At 36.0% G+C, this 26753-nt stretch overlaps 1 protein-coding gene across 1 annotated transcript in view; it reads left to right on the forward strand.

Moving 5' to 3' along the window:
- LOC101894038 (neural cell adhesion molecule 1-B) overlaps nucleotides 1–26551 on the forward strand; it is a 503351-nt gene extending 476800 nt beyond the window's left edge. Inside the window, exons 17-20 of the mRNA XM_059129927.1 lie at nucleotides 7854–8041; nucleotides 14651–14759; nucleotides 15897–16057; nucleotides 25335–26551. Of these exons, the coding sequence (XP_058985910.1) occupies nucleotides 7854–8041; nucleotides 14651–14759; nucleotides 15897–16057; nucleotides 25335–26276 (1400 nt within the window). The 3' untranslated portion in view covers nucleotides 26277–26551. The remainder of the gene's footprint in view (nucleotides 1–7853; nucleotides 8042–14650; nucleotides 14760–15896; nucleotides 16058–25334) is intronic.
- Nucleotides 26552–26753: the final 202 nt, after the last annotated feature.

Below are 26753 nucleotides of genomic sequence, written 5' to 3' on the forward strand. Positions count from 1 at the left end.
CCCACCGAAATTGTTTGAGATGTCGTATTTGAACTTCATAATGAATGCTACAGCCTATGACAGAAAATTGTCTATGCTGGTTCAGGTCTTCGTATAGGCTCCATAAACCAGTACCTCCCTATATACGGTATTTTGACGATTTTAGGTGCAATACTCACCGAAATTGTTTGAGATGTCGTATTTGAAGATCGTAATAGATGCTACAGCCTATGACAGAAAATTGTCTTTGCAGGTTCAGGTCTTCGTATAGCTCCGATATAACGATACCACCCTATATACGGCATTTTAATGATTTTAGATACATTATTCACCGTTTATTTCAAGTTTGAAATTTGAATATGGTAATGGCTTATGACAAACAATGCCCATGTAGACCCCAATATAACGGCTATATTCTTATAGACCCCAATATAAGGGCTATATTCGGCATTTTTAAGAGTTTAACAGAATTTTTATCAGATTCTATTTTTTGAAAATTTCCAAATTCGTTCCAAATGGTGGAGTTCGGCCCGGCCGAACTTACTGCTTTTTAGCTTGTTTATATTTCAAGGCTGTGAATGTTAATCAATATTTAGCATCTTTATGAATTAAACAACAATGGAATTGGCTCACATACTAAATCTCGATATTCATCTCATCTAGTATAATTTAGCCACCCGTTTGGTGAAATCACGAAAAGCTCACACTTTAGAAGATTCAGATTCATTTGAAAAATTTTCAATATTTTTCTTGTTATTTATAGACCCACTATAATGGTAACTTTGGATTTTCGGTATTTTCTGCCCCAACTTCTAACCAAATCAGCCATAATTTGAAAATCCTTTATCTATGTGGGTAAATTTATTCTTCGCCAAAAAATTTTCAACAAAAGTATAATTTAATATCATTCCCAGTAAGAACTAGATGTATCTTTCAATTTTAGTACTGCTAGTAAAGGACACCATCGAACATTATTAATCGAAACAATCATTTAAAAACCAAATAAGTAAAAAAAGCTGTAAGTTCGGACGGGACGAACTTGTTATACTCTCCATCATTTGGAACGAATTTGACAATTTTCAAAAAAAAAATCTGTTAAAAATTCTGTTAAATTCTTAAAAATACTGAATGTTGCCGTTATATTAGAGCATATTACAATGTGGACCTGCACTGCCAATTTTTGTCATAAGCCAATACAATATTCAAATGCGAAACATGAACAAAAAATTCGGTAAATAATGTTGCTAAAATCATCAAAATACCGAATATGGGGAGATACTATTATGTGGGGGTTATACCAAAACGTGGGCCTGCACAGACAATTTTCTGTCTTAGGCTGTAGTACGTATTACGAACTTTAAGTGTAAAATTTGAAACAATTCCGGTGTATAATGTAGCTAAAATCATCCAAATACCGAATATCGGGAGGTACCGTTATATGAGGGCTATACAAAGACGTGGACCTATGTGGCCCATTTTCAATACCAAAATTCCTGAAGACGTAATATACATTTGAGTAAAATTTTATAAGCCTGCCTTATTTCGTTCGGAAGAGTGATTTTCACTGATTGACAGACAGGCGGACAACGCTGAATCGACATAGAATTTTACGCTGATCAAGAATATATATACTTTCTGGAGTCTAAAATGTATATCTCGAGGTGTTACAAACGGAATGAAAAATTTAATATACTCTTCATACTATGGTGGATGGTATAAAAAGTACTGATATTATTGATCAGCGTGAAAGCAGACGATTTAAGCATGTAGTCTATTAAAATCAATCGTACTTTCGACGGGATCGTATTTTAACGGCGAAAATATCGATTATTTGCATTTTTCCTCTGAAAAATGGGCTTTCGAATGGTCATACATAAAAGAATTCGAATAGTCATACAGAAAAAATATATGGATATATAGTCAAATATCAGAAATACAAAACGATTTTTATAGGAATTGCAAAAATTGTTTTCAATACCCTTTAGTACGACATATGCATTTCCTCGTGTCTCCGATCAAAAACCAAAATATTTCCTTGTAACCTCAATGTACTAATTTCCTAAAATCCCGGATAATTTGAGCCCTCAGTACCAAGGACATCCTTCATTCAAAACTTCAAGGTTATAGCTCCTATTGATAGCATAATTTCAACTCCTGTCGATAATATCGATGTATTTTTTGGTATCCGGCGATTTTGGTGGCCATTGGCCATAATTTTAGGCAATGGCCAGGATTTAAAGTTTCGCCAAACATTTGTTCTACATACATCTATCTTCCAAGGGTATTGCTTCCGAATTTACGTTCAAGAATATTGTCATTATTATGTAAAAAATGTCAAAAACAAACCGTTATATCAGGATCTAGGTTGGTCTAGCGAACATTTTTCATACTAAAATAAATAAGGTGGCATAAACATCCTTTACACTTAACTTAAAAAAATTGTCCGGAGGAAAATCGTGATTCAGGTCTTTAATGTATAGTCTTTTAACCTCATTTAAAATAGTTTTAATTTATTTAAAGCACGAATCACACACTTTCCTTTAAAGAACACGTTCCCTACCATTTGCGTAATAACAATTTATTTTTTCAAATCAATATTTTTAATAGCATGTCATTATATTTTCACTTTTTGTTCCATAAATGAATATCTGTCTGATGTCAATTTCCAGCAGAACAGAAAAAAATGTTGAAATTGTTCTTCGACAATTATAGAACGTAGCATGTCATTTAACATTTGTTGGAGAAGAAAAAAATAACTCCATTTAATAACAACAACTGCATGTACAACTATATGTGATACAAATACAGTGAGACATTGGTATTACGAACAACAATTGACACGAATTATTGAGGGCTCTATGAATCATAAATTAAGAATTAATAATCGAGAATACGCATCAAAAGAAATTTCATCTCTTAAAGTAATACTAAAAATAATTGATACAAAATTTCGTCCTGAAAATGTCCTTTATATCTCCAGTTGACTGTTTTGCTTTTGTGTTTCGATTTTATTTATAATTTTCCAATGTACATATATATTATTATTTGTGGAGACATCATATATTTTTCCCATTTGTCTGATTGACTCTCCCTCTCTCTTTGTTGGTTTGACTGCTAGTTTCCTTTGGCGTCTCAAAGGACCCTGAACAAATAACAAAAATAACATTGTCCTTTTTTGAATGGAAAAATGTATATGAACAAAACCGTTTATTAGCAATAACAAATAAGGTCACACAATAGTCAATTAACATTTTTTATTTAAGAACAAAGAATCAACTGCGTGTTGGATTTAAAGAATGCAGACATGGCAGCATCATAATTTAGAAAAATAGCTATAATAGGTTTAATATAAAACAAATTATTTATAACAAATAATTTATAATTAATTTTTGGAATTCTTTTTAATTGAAATTTTGGTTTATTTATTTTTTTATTTTATATTTATTTCGTATTTTAGAAGTACTGAGAGTACGAATAGACATTAGGCGATCAGTTTGAGCTGTGGCCTAAAATTTTTGGATAGGGAACACTATTGCTAGGGTAGGGTGACATAAGACTATATTTTTGGAAATTCGTATTATGAAGGGTACAAAAGTTCTGCAATATTGACATTGTACTTGAGTTTTCGATTAGAGCTGGAAACTTTGCATGAGAATCGCCCTCTATAAAGATGTGTGAAATGAAGAAAGACTTAAACAACTTCTTGATTGAGCGATAAGAGCTAGAGCTTTAAAATTTTGCATAGGGTCACTCTTTAGGGGGATACCGGGGACTATTTGGGAAAATGGTGCTTTAAATGCAATAGAGGTACTAAAAGGTACACAATTATTATCGAGCGATCGGAGGCGTTAGAAGTTTCAAATAAAGAAATAAAGCGAGGAACCTCATTTTGTAACCATTCTTGGGAGGCGCGTGCTGAGTGCGATGGTACTGAGTACAATGAATATTGGAATGTCTGCGCCCAAAATGTTTGCGTACCCAAGGCTTTAATACACGCTCCTGAATATATTCGCGACAAAGTTCAGCATTTATTCTGATGCCACGGTCGATTATTACGAGCGGGGAGCGACCATCGCCTGTTATGGCGGCCCACACCATCACCATGGCGGGCGATCATTTTGGTTGTTTACAAACAGCTACACAAAGAATGTTTTATCATCTGAGAAAGTTAAATTCTAAATTCGGCAATTTACCACTCTCGGCCAAGCGAAGCAACTCTTTAGCTCTTTTGAGTCTATTTACTTTGCGTTGCGGTGTAAGTTCTAACACTTTTTGAAATTTCAATGGCTTTACCCCGAGCTCATTTTTCAATATTTGCCGAATGGAATATTGCGTAAATTCAGCTCCCGAGTCATTTTTCGGCCACTGCGACGCGTGTTTCGTCGTTTTTTTAATTTTTGAACCATTTCTGCTGATGTTGCTGTTTTCTCTCGTCCACTTCCTTAACGTCTGGCTACGCTACCAGTACCATTATCACGGTAACGAGCGATGGTACGAGACACAAAAGATTTATTCACATTTAAATGCTGGAGTGCTCTAACGATAGCCACTTGTGGTTTTCCAGCCAAATATAAAGAAATCACATTATCACGCTTGAATTCCATCACGAATAAGTTTGTTTCGTGGAAAATTCTCACCAAAATGCTTTTGTACACTTGTAAACGATAACAATTTTAACAGCTGTCGGACGAGTGGCTTAGAAATAACCGCAATCTGAAGTTGGTTGCAGTTTTTTCATCTCAATCTCTCAATATTTTTGATCAGCATAAAATTCTATGTCGATTTAGCGATGTCCGTCCGTGTGTCCGTCTGAGGAAATCACTCTAGCTTCTGAACGAAACAAAGTAGTTTTATAGAATTTTACTTAAATTTATATTATGTCTGCGGGACTTTTGGTATTGAAAAATAACTATGTAAGTCCACGTTTTGGTACTGTACCCTTATACTGGTACCTCGCTTTTATAGTATTTTGGCGATTCAAGCGACATTGTTTTCCGGAATTGTTTCAAATTTGATATTTTAAATTCGTAATGACAGAAAATTTGCCGTGCAGGTCTACCTCTTCGTATAGCCCTCATATAACGGAACCTCCCAATATTCTGTGTTTTGATGATATTCGCGACATTATTTCAGGAATTATTTCAAATTTTTATATTTGAAGTTCGTAATGGATATTACAGCCTATGACTGAAAATTGTCTGTACATGTCCACATCTTCATATAGCCTTCATATAACGGTACCTTCCGATTTTGATGATTTTAGCGACATTATTCACCGAAATTGTTTCAAATTTGGTCTTTGTAAATCGTAATGGATACTACAGCCTAAGGCAGAAAATTGTCTGTGCAGGTCCACGTCTTCGTATAGCCTTCATATAACGGTACCTTCCGATTATTCGGCATTTTGATGATTTTAGCAACTTAATTTAAAGGATTATTTCATATTTTGATATTTGAAAATCGTAATGGATACTACAGCCTATGACAGAAAATTGTTCGTGCAGGTCCACTTCTTCGTATAGCCTATATTCAATATTTTGATGATTTTAGCGACATTAATCGCCGATTTTTTTTTATCAAGTTACGCATTTGAATACTCTAACGGCTTATGACATAAGTTCGCCATGCAGTTTCACGTCGTCGTATGGATGGCTATATAAGGTATATTTAGGATTTTAAGAGAATTTTTAACGGATTTTTTTTTTTTTTTTTTGGAAAATTGCCAAATTCGTTCCATATGGTGAAGAGTATTTACAGTTCGGCCCGTCCGAACTTCCATCATTTTTTTTAAATCAAAATTGAAAAATTAGCAATTCTTCCTTTTTCATTAGTAGTTTTTTTTTTATTTTTAAGAAAATACAATATTTGAGTATACGTTGTTTCTCTTTATTGCGGGTAATTCGTTCCATTTTGACAAATCAACTGATGCTGTCTATTTTGTACTAAGGATCTGTCGGTTAGTTTTTTACAAGTTTCTTACAAAAGAAAATAACATTACTCTCTGCATTTCAATGAGCGCTGCATACTTTTAGGAGCCTAAAAATAATACACCATTTCTACTTTTCTTAAAAAATACCCAAAACAGATCACATCTAGTATTCCTCCTTTAAAAATTGATCCATTAATATAACATTCAACTCACTCTTCATTACAGTCACTTTAACCCAAATTACAAAAATTGCTGGGCCATCAAGAGCACACAAAAAATATGTCAAAATAAAAAAAATACACAACAGAAAACTCTGAAATAAATATTGAATGAAAAATGCTTTCAATAATAACTATAATATTTTGTTTTTCCATTTTCTCTTTTTTGTCTTTCTTTTTATGTCTGTCGCTGTTGCTGCCGTTGCCGGTATGGAAATGAATGATGATTGCTTTGTTTGTTGCGTCTCATATTTGTGCGGTTTTTCTTGTTGCTGCTGTTGTTGTTGTTGGTGGTGGTGGGAAAAAACACTGAACTCAACTTTGTGGTTATAATTTACATGTTTGCCACGTTTTGCTTGGATTTCAACACCCTTGACTTGACATACTACCTGACTGGCTGACTGCTTGCTTGCTTGCCTGTCCGCCTTCCTGCTTTATGGTTGACAATCACAATCATGTGTGTGTGTATGTGTTCACCCATCATATGTTTGTATGTTTGGCATGTTTTTGTGGCTCCTTTATGTGTTGCTGCCGTTTTTTCCTCGTGATGTGATGTGTCTTGTATTGTGGCCCCAACTGGATCCTTGGTTCACCTGTGCTGCCTTCTTTTGCGGTTTCATATATCAACATGGCAATGTTGCTCCGAAAAAAATGAATTGAACACCTATGCTGGTGGCACTGCTTGATTGTTGGTATACACTGTTGCTTTGTTTTTTATGTGTGTGTGTGTGTGTGTGTGTGCACGCGCTCGCCCATTTCCATTGGTGTGTCATTGCCGCCGTTTGTCGTACTACAATTTGAAATGGATTAAATTTCGCACGTACAAACAAAATGGTGACACGCAAAACGCTGACAACCGCCCCATGATTTATGATTGTTTTTATTGATTGTGATGCAAAATAACAACAACAAAAACAACCATACACACACACACCAACACACTCAACGCAACGCAACACTGCCATCACCATTGATGTCAACGTAAACGCCAACTTCAACAACTACACCGACGATGATGATGACGATGACAACAAAAACAACAAATGTAAACAACTTACAAATGAACAAATAACAACAAATACATATGCATGAAAAAAAAACGCTTAAAAACAAACAACAACGACATCGACGACATCACCGTCACCAAAAAAAAAAAAAAACAATAACCAACGTTCATGTGTCTGTGTGCTTTTGTGGGAAAATATTAATACAAAAAATTGAACAACTACAACAAATCAACACTGCTGACATACAAACCTTTTTTCCTCTCCGTCTATGAAACCACATCGTGTCAAACATGTATGGAACACACAATACACACACACGCCCAACTGACACCAATAATGGCTTTTGCAATGACATCTTACACACCCATTCGCAACATTGATATTGTGAAACAAAAACACACATACACACCTAACTTAAATTTTTTGTTTGCCATAATAATTGCTATCCTTTTGCTATGACCCCCCTTCCCCCCACAATACCCCTCCTCCATACCTCACTAAACACATTTATTACACAATAATTGGGACTCGATCCATTTTAAACTGACTCATTTTCCTCTATTTTCGCCACACACATGTCCTTCCTTTTCCTTTATGTCCTGTGGCTGACACTAACTATCTCCCATTACCCCCCACTTTCCCCGTTTCCTTCCCTTCCTCTCCCTTTCTTTGTTTGTTCTTTTAAAATAATAATCATGCTAAAAAAAACCCCGCACACAGATGATGATGTATCCTTGACGCTGTCGCCCGTTATCGTTGGGAGTGTCCTTACAATTGTTATTATTAGTTTGGCAATCGCTTTGAAAATATTCATGATGACATTTTTACACAATTTACGTCGCAATCGTCAACATGGCACAAAGGCGACGGCCACAGCTGTTGTAGCTCAGACCGGTGATGTTTACAAGGTAAGTAGAACCAAAAGGATAAGGGATTAGATAGATTTAAGAAACAAGGATGGTCTTAAAATTGTGGAGAGTAAAGTAATTGACTGGCTGACTGATTTAAGAATTTAAAATTAAGAAAACATGGGTTCGCGTTAGCCGGTGCGGGAAATGGCTAAAGGAAAAATTCTCAGGCCCAGGCTACTTACAAAAAGTTCAAAATTAAGACAACTTTATTTCGCGTTAGCAGGACATACCCAGAGGAACAAGCAACCTTGAAATTTTGGGTGAAGGTCACACTTGATACAAAGGTATCAGATATGGCTGGAAATTCGTATTAGAACCGGTCAAAAAGTACTAAATATTACAAAAAAAGCAACCGTTATATATGACGAACCTAGAACTGTTGACTCTTGAAGATCTAGAACTCTTAAATTTGGAGTGTATAATGGAGGTACCAAAGGATTTTGGGAAATTCGTACTATATGTGGTGTCAGATAAGACTGGTAATTGGTGTCCGAAGGTGTCAGATAAGGCTGTATATTCGCATTAGAATGGTACGAAAAGTATTAAGAGTCGCTCTTCATCCGAAGGTGTAAAATAAGTCTGGATTTTCTGTCTGGAAATTCGTATTAGGACAGGACGAAAAGTACTAAAAATTACAAAATATGGCACCTGTTGTATATGACGAACCTAGAACTGCTGACTCTTGAAGAACTAGAACTCTTAAATTTGGAGTACATAATGGAGGTACCAAAGGGTTTTGAGAAATTCCTTCTATAAGTGGTGCCAGATAAGGCTGGTAATTGATGTCGGAAAGTGTCAGATAAGGCTGGATTTTTGTATATTCGCATCAGAATGGTACGAAATTTACTAAGAATTTCTAAATATGGCACCGGTTGTATTTGACGAACCTAGAACTATTGACTCTTGACGAGCTAGAAGTCTTAAATTTGGAGTGTAGGGTTTTTGGAAATTCGCACTAAAAGTGTGCGAAAATATACTACATTTGGTACAATTTCGTATCCTGTGAACGGTTAGCGCTAAAACTTGAAATTTGGAAAAGGAATCAAGGTTGATGTAAGAAGGTAGTTTTGGAGGGGTGTGTACTGTAAGTACTAAAATATCCGAAAAGTATATAAAACGGTACTATATTTGGTACAATATTAATTTGGAGTGTCGAATCAAACTTGAAATTAATATTACAGGCGGAGTGTCGTACCAGAATATGGAGGTAGATTTTTGAAATTTGAACTTATGTACACTAAAAGTACTAAATGGTACTAAATTTGGTACAATTTGGATTTGGGTTCAACCGATGGAGTCCTGCGGTCCTGAAATTTGAAATTAAGATTAAGGTTGGAGTTAGGATTGGTGTATGTTGTAGTAAGTTCTGGAAATTTGTACTTATGTACACCAAAGGTACTGGATGTTATAAAATTTGGCATTGAGAGAACGTATACTGATTGAAATCTGAAATTTGCCAGTAGAATCTCCTTTTGATTGGTTTGGTTGATACTTGATTTTTGGAAATTTGCTTTAGAACGGTACTAAATGTTACTAAATATGGCACCTGTTCTATATAACGAACCAGTGGATGGAGATACCAAAAGGTTTTTTTGAAATTTGCACCATAAGTGTACGAAAATTTCTACAATGTACTACATTTGATACTATTTCGTGTCATATGAAAGATTAGGGCTAAAAACTTTAAATTTGGAAAGGAAATCAAGGTTGAGGGGTAGGATCAATGGAAGATGGTCGGTTTAAAAGTGTGTATACCGAAAGTACTGAAGTATGCGAAAAGCGCTAAGCGGTACTAAATTTGGTACAATTTGAATATGGAGTTTGGAGCTGGGATTTTAAAATTTGGAATAAACATTATAGGCGGTGGGTACGATAAAGATATGGAAGTATATTTCAAAATTTGTACATATGTACACGAAAAGTACTAAATGGTACCAAAAGTGGTACAATTTGTATTTGGGTAAACCCCATACACATTCTAAACAAGAGTTTCACTCTTTCCCAAAATTTTCCCACCTACCCTCGTCTAAAAATTCAATTATCTTCAAAACGCTCAAACATATTGCATTTTTATTTGCCTTTTCCTCTTCGCTTTTTGGTCTTCTTGTGTCATTCATATCTTCCTCTTTTCGTGTTTTTTTTTTCTCACTCACATTCCTTTTGAACCTGTTGCTTTCTGCTGATGATGTTGTCTTTTGCTTTCGCTCAGCCACTATCTTTTGTGAATTTTTAATGAAATTTGTTCCGTGTCAGCGCAAACATAAAACTCTTTGCCAATGTTTGCATTTTTAAAATGACATCGATGACACTCCCGTTGCGAACGGATGATCATGATATATGGGTGATTTCGAACTACTTTTTTGTGATTTGATTTGGGTTGGTTCTGGAGAGGTGTTTTTTGTTCCAGATTTTGAAATATGAAATATGATGGGGATAAGTAATCCCTATAAAGGGGGATAATAGAATAAGAGGGAAATTTAATTGATATTCGATTCATATATTTTTTTCTACAATTTTCACTAAAAATGGATAAGGACCGAATTTTATAAATAACTCTCTGCGACAATTTAATGGAGGTTGGGAAAGATTTTTGGGTTCCCAGGGTCCATTACATATAGGGCCTTATCCATATACAAAGGGCCAAATGTGTGTTTCCCTATGCTTCGCAACATTTGGATAAACCTTTAACAGTTGATACAAGCCTTTGGGTTACATGTAGAATCAATATAGGTATACCCAGATTTCAATTTATTACATTTTAGACATATTTTTTGTATTATTCTTGCAAATTTTGGTAATTTCTGTGTTTAGTAAGATAAAACCATCCTTCCAAAAAATTATCAATAAAGGTCCACGTTTTCGTATAATCCTCATATTCCCTGATTTCAGCTATTTTTGGGGTCTTGATCATACTTTTTAATTGATTTGTCCCTAATTTGGCATCTTGGTTTCCGTAGCGGTCATATATTTATACCCCCTGATTTGACCTCTTTCGAGCTTCTTAACAACATTTTCCAACCGATTTGGCTAAAAAAATGAATTTAGGCTACTTTGGGGATAGAACAATATAAAAAAAATTAACATAGATATATATTTTGGTATAGGTCCTTTCAACTATTTCGAGGCTATTGACCACATTTTCTAATCGATTTGTGTTAACATATGTATTTATGTTGCCTTGGGGGGTATAAAAACATCATATGAATAAAATTCGACAAAGGTAAATATATTGTATATTTCCCCAGAGGGCGGTACTCCAAAGCCCAAGTTCAAAACCACCTTCATATCTCAATTCCAAAACCACCTTCATACCAACAAAAGCCGAAAAATATTAAATTTGAGGGTTCCAGCCCTATCCCTTCACTCTGTACCAAATTTAGTATCATATATTTCTTTTCGTACATTTACAAATTTTAAGAGAGGTTAGTTCTCTCTACTTCTTCAAACCACACCACCCTGGTTGACTATATCAAGTGATTCTGATAGGTCAAGGTCTGCCAATACTGTTCTATGAAATGGCTTGTTTTGGTTCCATAGATGACATTTACAACCTCACCCATCATAAACTCGGCCGGAAGAGATCACGACACGATTTAGTACTCTTTACTTGAACATATCACTCTAGGGATGCTCGATGAATTGTCGGTTAATACAGGGTGAGATAAAAAAACTGCAACGAAGTTCCAACCAACTGCTGCCATTTCTAAGCCACTCGTCCGACAGCTGTTAAAATTATTCCAGTGACAGCTCATTATATTGTTTACAAGCGTACAAAAGCATTTTGGTGGGAATTTTCCAGAATGAAAGTTATTCGTGATAGAATTCAAGCGTGATAGTTCGATTTATTTTTATTTCGCTGGAAAACTACAAGTGGCTACTGTTAGAGCACTCCACCATTTTAAAGTGTGTCTCGTACCACCGTGATACTGGTAGCGTAGCCCGACGCAGCTACATCAGCAGAAATGGTTCGAAAAGTAAAGAGGCGATTTTACCGAAACCCGCGTCGCAGTGACCGAAAAATGGCTCTTGAGCTGAACATATCGCAATATTCCATTCGACAAATATTGAAAAATGAGCTCGGGATAAAGCCATTGAAATTCCAAAAGTGCAAGAACTTACACCGCAACCGAAAGAAAATAGACTCAAAAGAGCTAAAGTGTTGCTTCGCTTGGCAGAAAGGGGTGAACTGCCGAATTGGGTCATCTCCGATGAGAAAACATTCGCTGTCCAGCAATTTGTAAACAAACAAAATTGTCGTGTTTACTAGATAAGGAGGTCAGCTGAAAATTTGCACCTTCGGTTGGCCACCAGAACTTAAGCGCAGGCCATGGTGATGGTGTTGGCCGCTATAACAGCCGATGGTCGCTCTCCGCTCTTATTAATCGACTGTGGCATCAGAATAAATGCCGCGAAAATATTCTGGAGGGTGTATTTAAGCCTTGGGCACGCGAACATTTTGGCCGCAGATTTTGGACATTCCAACAGGACTCAGCACGCGCCACCCAAGAATTTTTACAAAATGATGTTCCTCGCTTCGTTTCCAGCGCAAAATGACCACCAAAAAATCCGGATACCAATCCGTTGGACTATTGTGTCTAGAGTATTTTGGAAAGCAAGGTTGGCACTAAAAAATGTCAAAGTGTCGATCACCTCAAGCAAGCGCTTCGCCGGGAATGGGCCAAAATACCGCAGAGCAACATTCAGACAGTGTGTGACGGTTTCATTGGCCGTTTGAAGGTCATAATTCGTGGCAAAGGTGACCAATTCAAACAAATCTAAACTTATTCTAAAATTTGTTGACATTTCCGACATCTTTTGCTTTCATTCAATAAAATTAAAAAAGAAAAATGTAAAACTTATGGCTTTTGACTTTGTTGCAGTTTTTTTCTCACCCTGTACACATTTCCAAAACCTTATTCATATCTCAATTCAAATACCAAAAGAGACCTAATCAAGTTTCGGGATTGCAGCTCTTTCTCTTCACTCAATACTCAAATTAATGCTTTCCGAACAATTACAGCACGTATTTCCAAAACCACCTACACATCTAGGCCACAGACACCAACAGTATTTAAATCATATTTCAGGATTTCTTTCACCTAGTACCAAACTTAGTACTACTACTACGTCAAATAAAGAATGTACATATTTCCAAAAGACCGCCAAATCTCTAATACAGACAACATTGTGAGAATATCAAGTTTTAGAATTTTATCTCCATTTTGTCACACAATTATAGTCTATATTTCCGAAACCGTCCAAGCTACAGCGGCGTTCACCATAAACCAAACAGTACTAAATTATTAACATTTAGTACAGTTCGCACATTGAGTACATATTTCTAAAGCCGCGTTATATATCAAACTTACTTTCCAAGCTTAATTCTCATACCAAATCTCAAGTCTTTAGCTCTATCCATTTACATAATACCAAATGGTACCACTTTTGGAAGTTTAGTACAGTTTTAGAAATGTTCGTAATTATAAAGTTCGAATCTCCAAATATTCTTTGATACATCTGCCCTGCGCTTCATCAATGGATCTCATTCCAAATTCTAGCTCATTCCGTTTGTCCAATGCAAAGTATTCTTTTTTTAGTACATTTTAGTACTTTTCGTACCCTTTTAGTAGTATGTTCCAAAAACCTAGCCCTATGACATGCCTATGAATCAAGACTGATCCTCGTATAAAATTTTAAGATTCTAGCATCACCCCATTCTTATTTAGTGGGTCAGTTATTTCACTACTCTTCTTATACCCTCCACTATAGTATGGAGGGTATATTAAGTTTGTCATTCCGTTTGTAACACCTCGAAATATATATTTTAGAGCCCACAAAGTATATATATTCTTGATCAGCATAACATTCGGTCCGTCTGTGGAAATCACTCTAGCTTCCGAACAAATTGAAGTAGATTGATAAAATTTTACTCAAATGTCTGCAGGAATGTTGGTATTGAAAATGGGACATACACATTTTGGTATAGCCCCCATAACGGTACCTCCCGATATTCGGTTTTTTGATGATTTTTGCGACAATATTCATCGGAATTGTTTCAGATTTGGTATTTGATGTTCGTAATGGGTGCTACAGCCCAAGAAGAAAATTCTCTGCGCAGGTCCACGTCTTCGTATAGCCCGATATTCGGTATTTTGATGATTATAGAGGCATTATTCACCGGAATTTGGTATTTGAATACTACAGCCTAAGACAGAAATTGGTCTGTGCAGATCCACGTCTTCGTACAGCCCTCATATAGGGGCACCTCCCGATATTCGGTATTTTGATGACTTTAGCTACATTTTTCAACAATTTTTTTTCTAAATTTCGCATTTGAATATTGTAATGACTTATGACAAAAATTGCCTGTGCAGGTCCACGTCGTCGTATAGTCCCTAATATACCGGCTACATTCAGTGTTTTTAAGTTTTTAATAGAATTTTTACCGGATTTTAATATTTTGAAAATTGCAAACATCGTTCCAAATGGTGGAGGGTATTCAAAGTTCGGCCCAGCCGGACTTACAGTTTTTTACTTGTTGTAAACCCAATCCTTATTTTTATATACTTGAATTTCCAATTTCTTATATTTTTCACTCAATTACAGGGCAGTGGAATGGATAAACCACGATGGCAACATACTGACATTAAATCCAAATCCTCAGAAGATTTGGTAGAAGATGAACGTGATCCGGATGTTATACCCTCTCAATACGGTAAGTCATAACAATTTTAAAAATTTCCCCGAACGAAAAAATAAATCCCAATATTCTTAAAATTACTTGCTAATCAATTTCGTTTTATCTTCTTCTCTCCCCTTTTTTGATATCACTCGCTGCTGTACCACCAAACCAATTGGCGACCACAAATATACTAACTGTAATTGGCAAATGTTCGCATTGCAATAAAATGCAAATTTTTAATTTTCTCATTCGACTTTTTTCGATTATATTCCTCATGGAAATTATCAAAAAAAAAAAAAAAAACAAAATTCGTATTTGTTGTTTGGGTGTGGGCATTAAAATTAACAACAACATCAACGCCATACGAATTCAATTTTGTGTATAAACCAATTTAAACAATTCTAAACAATTGCTGAAAAATTGTACAAAAATTTGGAAAACAAAAAAAAAAAAAACGCCAACATATAAAACTGAATCCATGTTGCAACCAAAATTCATTGGTATCTGAAACAACGGCAATAACAACAACTACAATGCCATCCCGACACTCTGCACTTGGAATGGTACATTGAAACCAAAACCAAATACAATAATGTTAACGAAACTCAATGGTCACTTTTTCCGATGCTATCTTTGATTCATGCTAAATCCATCCCTTGGCCATAACATAACAACGAACCGAAAACAACAACAACAACATTCAAATTTAACAACAACACCAAAAAACAAAAACAAAAAAAAAATGAAATCGAAATCTCCACAATCAAATCTTCTTCGTAAATCGCAACACACAAAAACCATGAACACCATCATCCATGGTGTTCTTGCATATTTGCCGATGATCCTTGTTATTGTTGCTGTTGTTGGTTGCATATTTGCTGGTGCCGTCGTTGTTGTTGTTGCTACCACGATTTTTTTTTTTCTATTCTTCCAAATGGCTGCTGGTTTATATAAAATTCCAACAAAACAAAATGCTCTCGCATGACCGACACAAAAATTTAATAAATTTCCATCACAAACCAATCATTGTTTGCCATGCCATTTCCATCCATTCTTATCTATCCATACGCGCACGTGTGTGTATGTGTGTATCTGTGTGTGTGCGTGTGTTGCTCTTCCTATTTGCTACAACTAAACTCTCTACAAACACACAAATAAAAACATTTACAGTTGGCAGTGTGGGCAGCGGCAGTTCAACCAGTTCCGCCAATGCCAGCATTGCTGGTGTTAGCGTCAATGGCGTAGGTGGCGGCGGCGTTAACGTTGCTACAAACGGCAGTGTTAGCCATCATTTTACATCCACATCATCCAAATGGTCACCGAGTTCAAATGTAAGTGTTTAATTGAAAAATATCAATGTCATCATGGTCATCAACTGGAATAGCCTTAATGGCAGGCACCATTGTCATCACATGGACACGGTTTCGTGAATGTCCAGCTTGTTATTTTTTTTCTCTCCTGTTGTCGTTGTATGGCTCACAAAATTGAGCAGATTTTTTGTTTTTGTGTGTCTCGTTTTGTTGCTTTTTTTGGGGAAAAGCACTCCGAGAATGACATAAGTGAATACGTACATAATTGCATGATGGAAATTTTTGCCGGCCATTTGTAGTGGTGTGACAATTTACAAAATATTTGGACGTTATTGCTTTTATTGTTTGAGAGGGGGGTGGAGTTGGAAAATTTTTCAACATTTTAATTTAAATGGTTTTGATTGATTGATATTTATGAAACTAAAACTATTAGAGAAAAATAGCTATGGGAAAAATATATATTGCCAATACTGGGGTGATAGTTGATTGGTATATGGGGGCGTATGATTTTTTTGAAAGTTTATTGCTGGTCACGTGGCGTATGAGTGATGTTAATTGTATGTCAGAATTTTGAGAAATTTTTTGAATTAGCTGAGAATTTCGGAATAGGAAAGAATTCAAAGAGATGTTTTATATATAAAAAGGATTCCGAATCAACTCCATCTTATGCTAGTCTAGCATTTAATATTGACTATTTGGGTATTTGGTATATTAGAAACACACCAGACAATGTAAATTACGACCTTTAAAGATTCTACTACTACCACTTAGTTATAATGAATTTCAGCCATTCTCGCCTTCTTATCTCGCCATCTTTTAAGATTTCAACATTAATGTTCATTATACTTGTCCTACTACTCAAAAAATTCAACTTTTCCAATATTTACAGGAGAAATCAATCAACGTTTTAAAAGTTTACATAGCAAAGTAAGCTAAAGTGAAGGGGCAAGTTCCCTCTTGTAAACAGTGTGAAATTTTTGGATTAAGCCTGATTGGAATCCTTGCTATTTAGGTATATAGTTTCACCGAAAAAAATGTTATCGATAACGATACGAGGATTGTTTTGGTAAACCCCCGCTTCCATTTTAAACCAAAACTTCCATAATACATTTTAATACCCTACACCACAAGGTGGTCAGGGTATTATTATGTCTTTGTGCATTTGTTTGTAACAGACAAAAGGAGACGAGATAGACACATAGTTCCTTTTGATGATCTGCATAGAATCACATTCTGAGTCGATTTATGCATGTCCGTCCATCCATCCGTCTGTCCATGTATTTTTGTAAACAAAGTACAGTTCACATTTATTGCCCGATCCAGTTAAAATTTTGCACAAATCGTTTGTTTGGCACAAGGACGAACTCTATTGAAATTGGAGATAATCGGCCAAAATTTAGACATAGCTCCCATATATAACTTCGTCCTTTTATTGTACACCAAACGTGTAATATCAGCCCGAAGTAGGCCTGAAAATAAGTATGCCAAATTTGATCAAAATCGGTTCAGATATAGCTGTAGCTCCCATATATATTGTTCATCCGATTTGTTATTTTTGTCCTCCGCAGCTGTAATATGCACTCCGTAACAACGATATTATGGGAAATATATCAAATACAGCTGCTAAATTTTATCGAGATCGGTTCAGATTTGGATATAGCTCCCATATATAACTTCGTCCGATTTACCTTTAATTGTGCACCAAACGTCTAATATTTGTCCAAATAAAAATTGGCACTTACGACCGAATTGAGTCTAGAAGCTAGTATGTCAAATTTGGTGAAGATCGGTTCAGATATAGCTATAGCTCCCATACATACTGTTTATCCGATTTGTTATATTTGTTTCCCACAGCTGTAATATGCACTTCGTAACAACGATATTCAGGGAAATATATCAAATACAGCTCAGAAATATCTTTGCCAAATTTTATCGAGATCGGTTCCGATTTGGATATAATTTCCATAACTATCTCTACCCGATTTCAAATTAATTATGCACCAAATCTGCAATACAAGCACCAATTGAAAAGATACAAATTCTTCGGCAAATTTAGTCCTTTGAACTTAAATTATAATTATAATCATAGCTTGTATAATTTAATTATCCCACAAAAACTTTCAATTTTTATGTGAAGCTCTACTAAATATGCAAAGTGGTGTAGGGTATCATAAAGTTGGCCCCGCCCGACTTTAAAACTTTCTTCACTGTTTTTTTTTTTTTTTTTTTTTTTTTTTTTTGGAAGAAGATTCAAACGTAAAAAATATTCTAGATCAAATTTCATGGAATAGAATAAAAAAGATAATCGATTTTGATTTCAATTTTTTTCTACTTCGCTTTTAATGTCCTTAAAATGTGAAAAATGCAAAGTGGATTTGTAGATGAAAATCCTAAAGGGGATTCGGATTCTTAGGTTTAAGGTCTTGATTTAGCTTTGATCATATATTGAGCTAATCCAATATTTTGATATATATTTCGCAATATTTATTTAAGAGCTTTGAAAATGTATGCAGAATTTGGATTACTTCAGTAATCACTGGTTTAAAATTTGGTTAAGACGCTTCATATATTTATTTTATTCTTAATTCAAATAATTCCAAATTCAAATTATTCATTTCGCATTTAATTTATTTTACATAAAACCAGTAAAAAACGATAAAAATTCGGGCGGCGCCGACTGTATGGTACCCTATACATATATTTAATCTGAGCCGATCTCCATAAAATTTTGCGAAGGTATTATTTCTAAAATATATGAGATACCTGGTACCAAATATTATTGTAGTGTATTGCATTGAGAGATGAGATGGAAGTGAGAGATTTAAATGCCAATCGGATAAAACATATACATGATAGCTACAGGGTGAGATAAAAAAAAACTGCAGCAAAGTCAAACGACATAATTTTTAAATTTTTTTTAAAATGTTATTGAACGAAAGCAAAAAATGTTGGAAATAGCATCAAATTTCAGAATAAGTTTAGATTTGTTCGAATTGGTCACCTTTGGCACGAATTATGGCCTTCAAACGGCCATTCCAGTCGAAGCGCTTGCTTGAGGTGATCGACGCTTTGTTATTTTTTAGTGCCAACTTTGCTTTTCAAATTTCTTCAGACACAATAGTCCAACGGATTGGTATTCGGAAAATTTGGTTGCCATTGTGCGCTGGAAATGAAGCGGGGAACCTCATTGTTTAACCCTTCTGGGGTGGCGCGTGCTGAATGTGATAGCGCTGAGTCCTGTTGGAATGTCCAAGGTCTGCGTCCAAAATGTTTGCGTGCCCAAGTCGGCCCACACTATCACCACGGCGACGCTTGAGTTCTGACGGCCAACCGAAGGTACACATTTTCAGCTGACCCATTGGCAAGTAAACCCTTTCATTTTGTTTACAAACTACTGTACAACGGATGTTTTCTCATCGGAGAAAACCAAATTCGGCAGTTCACCACTTTCGGCCAAGCGAAGCAATTTTTTAGCTCTTTTAAGTTTATTTTCTTTCCGTTGAGGTGTAAGTTCTTGCACTGTTTGGAATTTAGCCGAATGGAATATTGCGATATGTTCAGCTCACGAGCTATTTTTCGACCACTGGGACGCGGTTTTCGATCAAGTCGCTTCTTTACTTTTCGAACCAGTTCAGCTGATTTGCTGTTGCTGTTTTCTTCCGTTCACTTCCTTGACGTTGGGTTACGCTACCAGTATCACGGTAACGTGCGATGATACGAGACACAAAAGGCTTACTCATATTTAAATGCTGGAGTGCTCTAACGATAGCCACTTGTGGTTTTCTAGCCAAATATAAAGAAATCACACTATCACGCTGGAATTCCATCACGAATAACTTTTTTTTCTGGAAAATTCTCACCAAAATGCGTTTGTACGCGTGTAAACAATAAAATGACCTGCCACTGGAATAATTTTAACAGCTATGGTCTATAATTGTGTCCTCTAGAACAGAAAAATACATAGACATGCACCGTGCATCCTATCGCAAGCAGTTTTTCTCTATATAGCCATCCACGTCATGCTGAGCTGTTTCAATAGATTTGCCGTTTATGTAGGCGTATTGAGCGTTGCTGATAGAGGTCGAAGGCTATAGAATTCCGCCAATTAACCTTTCTAGTGTTTTTTAGTAGAAAAGATGAAATACAGTTTGAAATTGCGGCTGAAAGATTAAAAATCCCGAAAAACAGTAGGTGGCGATATATGGGGACATTGGACATGGTCGGTTGGCACATTATCAAATCCAATTATCTTGGATATACAATCCCCCTTATATTCAGGTTAAAGCTTATAGGGTATAATACGGATTGGTATGACAAGTTTTATAGTTCATATAAAATAGTTTGGCCCTCTCTTTGTCTTTCTCTTTGCTTCAAAAGAGAGGGCACATGGCTTAAATTTATTTCCTGCTTATTATATTTTAAGTAGGCGGGAACTTGATATTTTTTCCTCGGTTTAAACAAAGGTATGTGTCTTGGAATCAGGGAAGATGTTAAGATATATTGCTGCATTTTGGAAAGGTTTGGCTATAATTTGGAGTACATTATGTGGACTCATTGACCGACATTTTTTTGAACTTTTTGAGGCATAAAAAAATGGGTAAAAAACGTTGTTTATTTAGCTATAACTCTCGATCATCAGACGACTAAGCACGAAATAAAGTACAAGGACGAACTCTATTGAAATTATATAGCTCCCATATATATTTTCACCCTATTTGAATTCTATTGTGCACCAAATGTGTAATATTTGTCCGAATAGGATAGAATTTAACTCATAAAACCAAATTCAGCCTAAAAACAAGTGTGCCCAATTTGATGGAAATGGGTTCAAATATAGCTGTGGCTCCCATATACTAACAAATTTAGCCTGGAAGAAAGTTCATGAAATTTAGTGAAAATCGGTTAAGATATAGCTATAGCTCCCATTTATAGGTCTCATCAGGTTTTGTATTTTACTCCCTCATACCCGAAAAAAACTCTCCACAAAAACGATATTTGGTGTCAACTATCAGATAAAGCATAGGAATGCCCCTGCAAAATTGTATAGAGATCAGTTCATATCTATCTTTATCCGATTTCACATTTATTGTGCCTAGGAAGAGTAAAACCAGCTCAAATAGTTTGGAATTTGTTGAATATCGACTTAGATACAAATGCCTCCTTCAAATTTAGTAGAATACAATAGAAGCCTGTCATATGTTAGTTCCTTTCGGCTTTAAATTATAAGTGCTTTGAATCCATATTTAAAGCCATTATAAAACGATCATATTTGGTATATTTTAATTCTCCTAAATTTCCCATAATAACTTTTATTTGTTATATGTAGCTCTAGGGTATCAAAGTGGTGGGGTAACATAAAGTCGGCGTAGCCCGACTTTGACCTTTCTTTATTGTTTTTATACCCTCCACGATACGCAGTATGGAGGGTATATTAAGTTCGTCATTCCGTTTGTAACTCATCGTAATAATAATTTTAGACCCAAAGTATATCAGCGTAGAATTTTAAGACGATTTAGCCCTGTCCAACCGTCTGTAGTAATCACGCTGGAGTCTAAACAAATAAAGGCAGGAAGCTAAAATTTTGCACAGATCTGTATTTTGTGTGTAGGCAGGTCAAGTTCGGCACACGATATCGTCCACGATATAGCCCACATATAACCGGACCCCCGATATTCAGTATTTTGATCATTTTAGCCACATTTTCCAATGGAATTGTCAGAAAATCCAAAGAAAGAGTTCTTTCTGAGTACTTTACCCTCTGAAGTAAAATTGTATATATATTAGTATATATCCCCCATACAACGTTACCCCCCAGCCGATATTTCGTATTTTGCTGCTTTAAGCCACATTTTTCAATAAAATTGTCTGAAAAAAAAAACTTTGTATACTTTACCCTCTGTGACAGAATTGTTTATGTAGGCCCACGTTTAGGTATAGTTGCCATACAACGGTACCCCCCGATATTCGGTATTTTGATGATTTTAGTCACATTTTTCAACGGAATTGTCTGAAAATAAAAACAAGGAATTCCTTTTGACTATTTTACCCCCTGGAAGAGAATTATAGCTATAGGTCCACGATGTCGTATATCCCACATATAACGGTACCTCCCTATATTCGTTATTTTCATGATTTTAGCTAAATTTTTAAACGAAATTGTCTAAAAATCCATTCTAGAAGTTCTTTTCAAGCACTTTACTCCCTGGAAGGGAAATGTCTATACAGGTCCACGATATCGTATAGCCCACATACAACGGTACCCTCCTATATTCCATATTTTAAAGATTTTAGCGTCATTTTTCACCGGAGTTGTTTCGAATTCCTTACCTAGAATTCGTAATGGGTACTACAGTCTATGACAGAAAATTCTCTATGCAAGGTCCAGGCCTTCGTATAGGGCCCATATATCAGTTCCTATCTATATTCGATATTGATGATTTTAGGTACATTATTCACCGATTTTTTTTCAAGTTTCGCATTTGAATATTGTAATGGCTTATGACAAAAGTTGCATATGCAGGTCCACGTCTTCGTATAGACCCCAATATAACGGCTATATTCGGTATTTTTAAGATTTTAACAGAATTTAAGCGGATGTTATTTTTTTTGAAAATTTCCAAATTCCTTCCAAATGTTGGAGGGTATTGAAAGATCGGCCCGGCCGAACTTATTGCTTTCTGTTTTCTGTTTATACCCTACACCACAAGGCGGCCAGGGTATTATGTCTTTGTGCATTGGTTTGTAACAGGCAAAAGGAGACGAGATAGACACATAGTTTCTTTTGATGATCTGCATAGAATCACTTTCTGAGTTGATTTGTGTATGTCAGTCCGTCTATCCGTCCGTCCGTCCATCCGTCTGTCCATGTATTCCTGTGAACAAAATGCAGGTCGCATTTATTATCCGATTGAGATGAAATTTTGCAAAAATCATTTGTTTGGCCCAAGGACGAACCCTATTGAAATTGGAGATAATCGGTCAAAATGTAGATATAGCTCCCATATATATCTTCGTCCGATTTGACTTTTATTGTGCACCAAACGTGTAATATCAGTCCGAATAGCGTGAAATTTTGCACATACAACCAAATAAGGCATGAAAATAAGTATGCCAAATTTGATCGAAATCGGTTCAGACATAGCTATAGCTCCCATATATATTGTTTATCCGATTTGTTACTTTTGTCCTCCGCAGCCGTAATATGCACTCTGTAACAACAATATTTGGAGAAATATATCAAATACAGCTCAGAAATACATTTGCTAAATTTTATCGAGATCGGTTCGGAATTGGATATATCTCCCTTATATAATTTCGTCCGATTTACCTTTTATTATACACCAAACGTCTAATTTCTGCCCAAATGGGATGAAATTTGTCACATACGACCGAATTGAGTCTAGAAGATAGTATGCCAAATTTGGTGAAGATCGGTTCAGATATAGCTATAGCTCCCATATATATTGTTAATCCGATTTGTTATTTTTGTCATCCGCAGCCGTAATATGCACTCCGTAACAACGATATTCAGGGAAATACAGCTCAGAAATTTCTTTGCCAAATTTTATCAAAATCGGTTCAGATTTGGATATAGCTCCCATATATGACAAATGGGCAATATAAGATCCAAATGCTTCGGCATATTTAGCCTTTTGAACTTTAAATTATAATTATAATCATAGCGTGTATGATTGAATTCTCCTATAAAAACTTTTAAATTTTATGTGGAGCTCTACTAAATTAGATGTTTTTTTTTTTTCAAATTGTTGTCAAAAGTAGACTTATTAACCGACCTTGTTTATTTCCCTTGGGTTGATCTTGTTAGTTGTTCGTATGAATTGGCAAATACCGAATAAGGGTAACATCTTAATTGAATTCGAAAATTCAATTTTATTAGATTTTTCAATTATTGTCGTTAATAAGCATTTTTCTCTCTTTCAAAATATATATCCGCAAAGTCCAATTTTGGCAATTTTAATGCTTTAAAACCACTACTCTTCTTTAAATCATGACTTTTATACGCCCCTTAACTAAAAAGTTAATATCACTTATACACCCAACCCAATATAGCGATACAGCTGCTTTACTTATGTCATATTCCAGTTTAACCTTTTCTTTAACTTTTCTTAATTCTCAAAGAAAAAAAATCTTCCATTAAATGAGCATTTCCAAAATTATCTCAATATTGCCTTAAGAAGTGTCGTAATTATAATTGACCCTTTATTTTAATAAGTTTGTCCATTTAACGAAACAAAAATGTTATTAATTAAGAAACGAAATTCCAACTTACGTTGCAATATTAATTACTGGCCTTATTTCGTAGTAAAAACTCTTTCTCACACACACCGACACACCCTGCCCATGCCCAGTTACAGAATCAATTTGGGGGAATTTTTCGCGAAATGCAATAATTGCGAAAAATGAATTTTCAAAAGTCAATACAATAACAAGAAAAACGAAAATCAAAAGAAAAAAAGAAACGACGTTGAAAATACATCATTCATCAATGGGAATGCCATTAATGGCCGAAAGCAATACAATTAAGTTTGGCAAAAAAAAAAGAAGCAAAGAAAAACAAGGCAACAGAAAATTCTTAATCGTTATCGCCAGCGACGACCATCGTCGTCGTCATCATCATCGCACTTTACGTAGCCAGCATTAACGAAATCCTTAATGAAAACTGCAGTTGTATTTGGCCAAATTGCAGAAATGCAAGCGCAAGGAAACGTTGTAGCAGGAATTAGCAATTTCCTGCAACGTAGCAACGTTTCCTTGCTGTCAATGTCGCCAGTGTTACGAATGGTGATGGTGCCTGTTAAACAATTGCCATTAACTGACAGATGTTTTTGCCACGTTCTTTTTTATGCATTTTCTCATTTCTTTTTCTCCATCTTCTCTTTTTCTCTTTCCATGTTGGCGCCCATTCTCCCTGGACAATGCGAATGCCTGGCTGGCTGCTTGGATGTTACCATGGAAATCACTTTTGCTATTTTGGCTGTGTAATGCAACAATGATCATGGACACGGACACATGATGGCCTGCCTGGTTGCTTGGTGTGCCTCGTCATCTCCATTCCCATCATCATCATCGTCATCATCATCGTTATTACGATGGCCAACAACTTGGGTCTTCCATATAAATAAACGCAACGCAAAAAACCAACAACAACAATTTACAAATGAATGCCATGCCTGAATTGGTGTTGGGGAATACATTTCCTCCTTTCGTTTCGTTCTTTTGCTTTTTTGGCATCTCTTTTTTTTTTTTTGCTCAACATTTTTCTATTTGCCACAAACAGCAACACACCAACAAGAGCTATGAATCGAGCATGATGCAACAGAATCCAGCTTCGGCGGGTGTTGCTGCCACAACAGCTACTGCGGCAAATGCTGCTGGTGGCACTTTGGGCCGTGGTGGCAACGATTCGTCCATACCCATAACATTCAATCAAATCAACGCACGAACTCATCTTATGGCTTCCGCTTCAATGCTCTCGCCCACGGGCTCAACGACGACGACAGCAACAGCTGCTGGTACACTCAGTCGTGGCGGTTTGGGTGTAATAGCAACATCTACATCGGCAAGTGGTGGTGATGCTACGACTGTTGCGGCCTATATGGCTTCAGATGTGGCCAATATCATAGGATCGCCCACATCACTGGCCTCTTCGATGGGCTCACCGCACATGCAACAAAAACTGCACTCCAGTGGGGTGGGTACCCTGCCACCCGGACTGGGGAGCGGTGGTGGCTATATATTGAATAGCCTCATTAACAGCAGCAGTGGCACAGCCATGTCCAGCCTGCATCATACCTCGGCGTCGTCCACATCATCGTCTTCGGCCAATGCAGGAGGACGTGTTAACCTCCATCATGCCACAACGACGCTGCATCATCACAATACACTAGGCGGCCGTGGTAATCATGGCCATTACATGGCACCCACACCGCCTTCCATGATGTTAACATCACAAACAACATCGGCCCTAAGTGGCGGCAGTGGCAGTACACCCGGCTCGACATCTGGTGTTGGCCTACTTTTGGGCTCGAGTGGAGTTGGCAGCACCTTGGGCGGCCTGGGTGTCGCCAGCAGTAGTCTGCATTCGTCTTCATTGGCCTCGGCAGCGCCCTCAACAACGACAACATCGTGTAACTCATCCACTGACCTGGATGATAATATTAACATCATGGCCATTAAGGATTGCTTAATGACCCAGCGTGTACCCGAAAGTTGTGTCTGAGTTGTTCCCGAATATTATGCAGAGCTACGGTGTAATATTTTTGCTTTAATTTTTGGCCAAAGTTGCAGAGCTGGAAATGGGAATGGAAAAAAAACACACAACCATTCCATTATCTCGAACAACATCCATCGTTATCAATGCAAATCTCTGGAGCCGGATTATATTTTAGGTGCTTATGCTTTATGTTGAACTGATAATTGAAAACGGAAAACAAAAAAAAAAAATAATAATAATAATAAAAATATGAAAATAGGGAAATACTTTTTGTTTTTCCCCTACAGAACACATCCCAAGATAAAACACAATACCTAGGTAAATTTCACAAAAAAAATAATAAAATTTTAGCAGTGTAAGCTAAAGGTTTTTTACGAATTTGGGAGGTCCTAAAATTTGGAATTTAAAACAATAATAATTGAAATTTTAAAAAAAATTAAATTTTCCAAAAATATACTACATTTTATCTTCATAAAATCTCAT

Source organism: Musca domestica, unplaced genomic scaffold, assembly GCF_030504385.1.
Source record: "Musca domestica strain aabys unplaced genomic scaffold, Musca_domestica.polishedcontigs.V.1.1 7, whole genome shotgun sequence".
Lineage (NCBI taxonomy): Eukaryota > Metazoa > Arthropoda > Insecta > Diptera > Muscidae > Musca > Musca domestica.